Raw genomic sequence first — 8,734 nt, forward strand, 5'->3', positions numbered from 1 at the left:
TATAGTAGTNTGTGTGTGTGTGTGTGTGTGTGTGTAGTGTGTGTGTATATATATATATATATATATATATATATATATGTATGTGTGTGTATATACAACTGAAATATTATTGTGCCTGTGATGCATATAATATGTTAACATAATAACAGAATGTACTTGTAATAGGCAGTTGGTAACTTACCGTCTAGTGTTTCACATTGTACCAAATTCGCATAGTCAGCCTGCTTGAGGATTCCGGCTTTGAACCCCCGACAAAGTCCCTCAGGATATCCGTCATTTATGTTGAAGAAATGCTCGTTAGTATGATAGACCATGATAGCAAGCCCTGATCAGGTACGATCTGATTGACTGATATACGCAGCTGTGTGATCTGCTTCGAGATAGGGAGATGTACTACCTGTGCGCTTTTCTCGAGTATTTTCTCGTCATATGATATAGTGTATAAAATTGTTTGTGTATTGCAATTCTCGAAATCTTTGTTCCACCATCCGTGACTAGTTTTACCCCCAAGAGATGCCATAAAAGGATGTTCTAATAATAATATAGTCTCGGAGTGTTTTCTGAACCAGGAGTCCAGGACTTGAGTCTCGGCAACTTGGGACTTGTCCACTAGAGTCGATAAATATTTTTTTTAATTGATTTCGAATTGGAATTTTCAAATTATACGTTAATACATCGCAGCAGTAGGGCTTTAGCGTAGGCCGTAGGCTCTATTTTTATTGTTGCTTTCGCCCAGCTCTACCGACAACAGCAGTAAAATACGATAAAGCCTCCTGTAAAATACATATTGTGACATAGCTGTTGTTGATCAACACGAGAAAACGTAAATTTCTTAATATTTTACAATTCATTTTATATGCAAACTTTCAGAAATCTACTGAAACCGTACTACTTTCATAGTACTACGGTACATTTTCTCTCGCTACCCAATCGTAGGTACTTGCGATCTTTATCCCGTTTTACAATATAGAGAATCCCGATTCTATAATCTAAAAATAGTACATATTCAGTTTTTATTTTCAACCAACGTCGAGAATGTTAAATTACTCCAATGAAAACATCCTGCTATTGAGAATTTGAGATACACTATGCTTTGTCTATTTCATCATTCAACGGTCCGAATCTACACGAATCAAACCCTTGGTAAAAAGTTTATTTACCCCACGGGCCCATTGCCGGATTAAATACCTGTGATTTTAAACTTCATTCCACGGGCATAAGGATTTCTTATAGGACCGCTGGTATCTGGACTGTCGGACGCCGGTGCCCTGTTTCATCTTTTTAGGGTCTTAACAACGAGAAACGTTGTCATGGCATTTATTATTAACCAGGACCACTATCTTGTGCAGTACGTTTTCTACTGCTTTTTTAGATTGGGTATGTATAGCAACTATTATTGCAATCTGATGGACAGTGAGAACCTGAAACTGTATTATAGTTTTTACGTAATGCTACATTTTCCCCGGCGATATTTTTAATGCGACACGTCTGGTTGTCGGCGTGCTCCATGCTACATTTTAGATGTCAAAATTAAACATCAAAAAAGTAGTAAAATTCACTTCATGCGCATAATTTTTGTACACGAAAGTCATGAACTTTATAGTATATAAAACTTGCTCAGACACCACCTAGCTTTATTATCCGTATTAGCAGATAAACTCATATAGCAATCATGACTGCACAGAATTACAAAGTAGCTGACATCAAGCTTGCCGACTGGGGTCGTAAGGAGATCGAGATCGCCGAGAATGAGATGCCTGGTCTTATGTACCTACGCAAGACGTACGGACCCGAGCAGCCCCTAAAGGGAGCTCGCATCGCTGGATGTCTTCACATGACTATCCAGACCGCTGTGCTTATCGAGACTCTTACCGCTCTAGGAGCTGAGGTTATGTGGTCTTCATGCAACATCTTCTCCACTCAAGATCACGCCGCCGCTGCCATTGCCGCCACCGGTGTACCCGTTTTCGCCTGGAAGGGTGAGACCGATGAGGAGTACATGTGGTGTGTTGACCAGACCATTGTTTTCCCCGACGGTCAGCCCCTTAACATGATATTGGATGATGGAGGTGACTTGACCAACCACGTACACGAGAAGTACCCTCAGTACCTTGAGGGTATCAAGGGTGTGTCTGAGGAGACCACCACTGGTGTACACAACTTATATAAGATGTTCAAAACTGGAAAGCTAGCGATGCCCGCTATCAACGTAAACGATTGTGTTACCAAGTCCAAGTTCGATAACCTTTACGGTTGCCGCGAGTCACTTCTGGATGGTATTAAGCGTGCCACCGATGTTATGATCGCCGGAAAGGTTGCCGTTGTTGCCGGATACGGTGATGTCGGTAAGGGATCTGCCGCGTCTCTAAGAAACATGGGGGCCCGTGTTATTATCACCGAGATTGACCCCATCAACGCTCTCCAGGCCGCAATGGAGGGTTATGAAGTAACCACCATGGACATCGCTTGCTCTGAGGGAAATATCTTTGTCACCACCACCGGCTGTGCCGATATCATCACATCTGAGCACTTCATGAAGATGCAAGAGGATGCTATCGTGTGCAACATCGGTCACTTCGATTGCGAGATCCAGACCGCTTGGTTGAATGTGAACGCCAAGAAGGACACCGTCAAGCCTCAGGTGGATCGCTACACACTTTCCAACGGAACTCACATCATCCTTCTCGCTGAGGGACGTCTAGTAAACTTGGGATGCGCCACCGGTCACCCCAGTTTCGTTATGTCCAACTCCTTCTGCTGTCAGGTTCTGGCTCAGATTGAGCTTTGGAAGCACACCAGCAAGTACGAGCTTGGTGTACACATGCTGCCCAAGCAGTTGGACGAGCTTGTCGCCAAGGCCCACTTGGAGAAGCTTAACATCAAGTTAACTACCCTTACCGCCAAGCAGGCTGACTACCTTGGCCTTCCCACCGAAGGACCTTACAAGCCCGATCACTACAGATACTAAGTTATCTCTCTTGCGTATGCACTGTTGTGTTTCCAGTCATACGGTGTTGGACACTCTCAACCGCCGCTGGTCTAGTTGTGTGATGGACAACCAACACTGATGAAATTATGAATGCAGGATAACACATGAAGAAAAGGTTATCTGCCAGATATGAATGAATAATATTAAGGTTAGCTTATCAGAGAGAAAAGTATTAAAAGCAAGAAATACTCTCACCCAAAGGCGCACCGCATTTATTATCAGCCCCCATATTACTGGAAACTCGGCTATACTCCAGCATATGCGCTCATCTGCTGTATGTTGAAATGGATTGAATAATATACAGTCCGGATATTTAGCAGGCTGACGAATGTTACGGTAAGTTCTCATCAGTACGCGTCACGCAAGCTAGTTGAATGGCCACACATGTGAACGTTCGTAGTCCTAACTCGTAAAGTATAGTTTTCGTTTGTATCGCGAATTTCATTTTGAAATGTTCCTCGCTTTGCTTATCGCGCTCGCTCGTGTAGATATTTGTATACTGTTCGCATCGGCTTACGACTCCCGGTCTATTTTATCCGTGTGACCCCAACTACAAAGGATGTTTCACATGTGTTGAATGTTGAATTGTTACTTAAAGATTGTATAGCCTCTTGAATTAATAGGCTACGAGCAAGCAATACACCAAAATTGCTTACCAAGCCAGTTTTCGCGTGCTATATGTTCATTTATCTGTTTCCAAACCGACTTTGTTCCAAAAATATTGCTTCAGAGAGAATAATTGTGTAATCAAAACGCGCATTTTATCAGCGCTGACTGCATGTCCAACGAATACCTATATGCTAAAGTGAATGGTGAGATCAACGTTTGATCGAGTCTACACTTTACTAAACTTGTACTATTATTGAAGACATGTATACCCTACTGGATTACGAAATCAGTCACAGCGCTTTGACATGTTATAGATGGCTTGCTTATAAATTGTATTCAGGCTGCAAGTCGATAGTTACTAGCTGGTAGAGACTGTGACTGGAACTGCTGGTAATCCTTTCGTAGCGTGTGCAGGTATCGCCACCGGACCCTGTTGCTCCGATGACCACTTCTCATAATCGAAATTCTTACTCTCAAAGAACGTGTAAGATAGTGTGATCGTATTCACTTTCGCCATGAAAGGGTCGTCGGCGAACTCAGGGTCAATGTAGAAGAACACGGGCATATCAACCTGCAAGTAAATAGATTGGTGGCGCAGAGTGGTTAGTAATACAGGCCAGTGTAACAGCAAGTTCATTGTTTCAAGTGATTTAATATACTAACAACTGATGATACATATATCACTGACTACTAAAACGTCACCATCGAAGACAATATTGATTTCTCGGAGCGCAACCAAATATAGGACCACAGTTGCTTCCCGTAACAGGTTGCTTACTATTTTCTGCAGCATGAAGAGAAAATTTGTCAGGACCTTAAGAAGTCACAGCATACCATAGAATACATAGACAAACCTGTTCGTCCGGATTGAGCCGCTGTTCCTCAAAACAGAAACATTGTATCTTGTTGAAGTATTGGCCGGCCTCGAAGGGTATCACATTATACGTGCTAATTCCTAAAAGGGAATAAATGATTAGTTAGTATTATGATTTGAGAAAACAGACACTTCCTGCTTTGTGTAATTAAAGTAGATGCAGACAAATAGAAACATTCATGCCAAGCCAAAAGACTTCCTGCTGTTCACACATTAATCAAATAGACCATTTGGTAAACGGATCAAAGTCATGTTTGCGTCAAAATTACCTGATATGGGCTTGTCGGTTGGATTCGTTGCTGTATAAAACGCAAGCACAGACTCGCCCGGGATGACAGTTACCTCCTTTTGTTGGGGTCTGATAACAATTCATTCCATACAGTGCAGAAAGAAAATCTGGGTTAAACGTAGGTGTGAATGTCATGGCACAGTATAGTGGGTCGACCACGTGTTGAACAGCTTGCTGATATCGTGGGCACTCGGAAGCATTTTGAATTAACAGTTTTTGACACGCCGATGAAGCACCAGTGCATAAGAATGTGGGCTGCTTACGTCCAATTCAAACCAACAACCATGAGAAGCTAAACTTTCAAATCTCGGTGGCTTGATGTAGGGCCGCAGGCAGCGACAAATTGGCACAGGACAAGCAAGACTCGCAACAAAAATTATGTTAATGTTTTCTGCCAGTCATATTTACCATAAGAATAGAAAGCGCGCATGAATACTACAATTTCACCCGTATGTCAAATGTCTGTATAAAATACAAGACATACTTGAACGCCCATTGCATATTATTACTGGTATCGGCATTGAAGCGTATCCTGATGGGCCTATCCATGTGCTTCACCATAAGCGTCATGTCGGTGTCCTGCTCGAAACATAGTTTCGCGGAAATCAGAGAAGAAAGCGCAATGAGACTTGTAACCACTCTAACAGCTTACTCGAACGAAAGAATACGAAGCGTCAGACAAATACCAGTTTAGGTTGTGTGTATTAGAACTAGCCGATTTCGTGAATCTCACCTTAGATTCCTGAATTGTCCCTCCATATCCGGTGGCCTGGCAAAAAGCTCTATAAAGCGGAACCGCCGCATACGAAGCGGCCAAGAAAATGACGGCAATAGAGGCCGCATAGTAACCACTGGCAGTATTTTGATTGAAGCCTCGATTCCTGTGACAAAAGAGTCGAGGACATTGAGAAAGTGGTTGACCCTCGTATACATTTTAAATCTATAAATCGCTCTCAAATAGCTTCATGTATTCAACAACAAATCTAAAACACCAAATATACAGAATATGCAACGAGTAGTGGCGATTGACAACAGAGAGCGACTGTGAATCAACCATATGGCTACAATAAATGCGAGGTATCAAAAAAGAACGGATTTGCATACATGTATGGGTATATTGTATACTTGCAAATTCAAACATATACACATATATGTACACATGAATATATAAATATACCTTACAAATATATATATAAATCTACCAATGCAATAACATACATACTATCGCATATGTTATATATGTATGTATGTATATATATATATATATATATATATATATCTCACACACACATACACACACACACACACACGCACACACACGCACACACATATATACATACATACACGCGCGCACACACACACACGCACACACGCCCACGCACACACCCACACACACCCACACACACACATATATATATATATATATATATATATATATATATAAGCATATATATAAATATATATATATATATATATATATACATATGCATATATATATATATATATATATATATATATATATATATATATATATTATATCATATCATATTTAAACCGATACACGTGTATTGAAAATTCATTTGCGAACGTGGCGATATGGCATGAAATCGTTTATGAAACTGCGCCGCTTACATAATTCATGGTACACACAACCCTTTAAATGTGAAATATACATTCGAGAACGGGGTGAACGTAATCCTGAGAGCTGAACGCGTATGCAACTGCAATAAAGTATATATATTTAATGCAGACACAAATCGTCAAACTAAACTATACAATAAAAATCATGCGCTACAGGAATATTGTACCAGATACGAGAAAGTTGTGGCACTAATAAGTTTAAAAAATCAAGAAGCACACAGATCTGCTATAGAAATACCAAAAGGAAAGGCTGAATGTTGTTCGAATCTATACACGTAGGCAAATAAATATTCATAGCCGAGGAACCCTAGACACACATTAAAAAAATTAAGTAATGATAGAATCGTGCGTATATAAACTTGACAAACTATTTATACAAGCTAGATCTAAATTATACATATAGAAATGTATGAACAAGATTATACTTATTGTGATAGACAAAAAACCTACAAGCAAAAGTACAGCAGACAAAACACACATATACTTCATCATTCATGCAAGAACGCGGGGACACCACAACTGAAAACGGCAATACGTACTGATTGTAATATCGTTTCTGATCACTAACATGTGTCCTTAAGCCCGATCTCGACACATGTCGCGTGTTGTATATCAATTGTGTGAAGTATTTTCTGTACTGTATTATCTGCAGCTGCGGAGTTGGTGTGCCCGGAATCGACGGTGCTGTACAAGTTATTGGACGTGGTTGTGTTCTGTGGAGATTCAAGTACATCCTCCTGCCTGTTGAGTTTAGAAACTGTGATCTAAACATGGTGACCATTTATGTGGCAACCGTATACTACAATTGCAAGCATTATTTGAATATAAATTACTGATCCTCTACTATTTAGATATTGTTTGTTTCGCAAAAATGTGCACAACAATTTTATTACAAGAGTCGTCAACAAGAAGAGAGAAGAGTGAGTGACTAACAGTCTGACAGTCGACAGAACGAGAGCTTTTCTCGCTCAACTGATGTTTTTTGTTTGTCTGTTTCTTTTTTCTGTTTCTTTTTTCTAAACAAACCCAATTTGTGTTTTGGCCTTTGGGTTTTTCCACAGGACCATAGCCGTCCATAGGCCATAGCCATATTGCAATCTTGCTTCATCATACATACATAGAAGGTTTAATAGGCTATTATAAATACAGTGTTCACAAGGTTCAGGGAGTCCATAACGACTTATGATTACGCTAAGTGTTTACTTTTGTTTGGAATATTTCATATATCTGATTGTTTTCATAGTTGGTTCCCTGGCTGCGCGTTTATGTCTTAACGTTGAAATATGAAAACTTTATACAGCTACGTTCTGACGTTCAACGTATACACTGATACTATCATATATACATAACCGCATAACGTATTGAGTGACGTTTGCCGGCGGTGGCCGATGATTGAGTGAGTGAGTAGAGACTTGAGTCTGTCACCGTGAGATTGCAATAAATGTATGACTGTCACTCCCGCCGTCCTATTTGGGATATACTGCTTACAAATCCTGTAGAGGTCAACACGCTCAATGAACCAGCTTACTAACAACTTCGGTTTAGGAATTGTGCCTCCGATTTTACTAATTAAATGCTCGGAGTCACCTGTATATTCCTCTTATACCCTTACTATCCTAATGCCGGATAGTCTGTCCGATCAGATCTTTCTCGTCCTTGTTGCCCATCTCCTTGTCTGGGCACTCCTCCTATGCCTCTTGGCGAGGCACGGCCAACTGGCAACTATATAGGGCTAGAGTGTTGACAATACAATATCCATGATCCATCCCTTTCCCCTTGTGGCATGAAGCCACCTCTACTTCACTCATGGCTTTGCCATTCCTTAGTAGTTGAGTGAGTACCATCGTATCTCATATACCAGTAATACCAGGTAAAGGAATCACACTGCTGTCAACTGAGGTGCTGTGTGTATACTTATCTTTTATTCATTAACGGCCAGATGGTACCTTTAACATGTACCGAACTCTTATTTGTGTGACGTGTCGGTCACTATCTAGTGAATACTGAGTAGAGTGTAGAATGTAGAGTGTAGTCTGTAGAATGTAGAAGTGTAGACTGTAGAGTGTAGTCTGTAGAGTGTAGTCTGTAGAGTGTAGTCTGTAGAGTGTAGTCTGTAGAGTGTAGGAAGTGTAGACTGTAGAGTATAGTCTGTAGAGTATAGTCTGTAGACTGTATGGTAGAGTTGTAAATAGACGCTCTCTCTCTCTCTCTCTCTCTCTCCAGAGATATCCTCAGCTGAGTCAGTAGGGTCTAAACTCTAAGGCCTCTAAGCGCCCAACTACAATCGTCAATCTGATTCCTGAATCCCTGATAATCCATTAATTGTCCTGAA

The 8,734-nt window shown here is 40.7% G+C and overlaps 2 protein-coding genes across 2 annotated transcripts; one reads left to right on the top strand and one right to left on the bottom strand.

The window, feature by feature from the left end:
• Window positions 1-1,592: 1,592 nt before the first annotated feature.
• Window positions 1,593-3,207, top strand: SARC_03524 (adenosylhomocysteinase). The gene has a single exon (XM_014302680.1). It carries the CDS (start codon window positions 1,673-1,675, stop codon window positions 2,966-2,968), a length of 1,296 nt encoding a protein of 431 aa, XP_014158155.1. The 5' UTR covers window positions 1,593-1,672; the 3' UTR covers window positions 2,969-3,207.
• A 448-nt stretch (window positions 3,208-3,655) lies between these two features.
• On the bottom strand, window positions 3,656-7,244 carry SARC_03525 (hypothetical protein). The gene is made up of 6 exons (XM_014302681.1): window positions 6,942-7,244; window positions 5,495-5,642; window positions 5,246-5,340; window positions 4,742-4,830; window positions 4,453-4,553; window positions 3,656-4,169 (listed from the first exon to the last, which is right to left on the bottom strand). Exons 1-6 carry the CDS (start codon window positions 7,181-7,183, stop codon window positions 3,957-3,959), a joined length of 888 nt encoding a protein of 295 aa, XP_014158156.1. The 5' UTR covers window positions 7,184-7,244; the 3' UTR covers window positions 3,656-3,956.
• Window positions 7,245-8,734: the final 1,490 nt, after the last annotated feature.

Source organism: Sphaeroforma arctica (assembly GCF_001186125.1).
Source record: "Sphaeroforma arctica JP610 unplaced genomic scaffold supercont1.181, whole genome shotgun sequence".
NCBI lineage: Eukaryota > Ichthyosporea > Ichthyophonida > Sphaeroforma > Sphaeroforma arctica.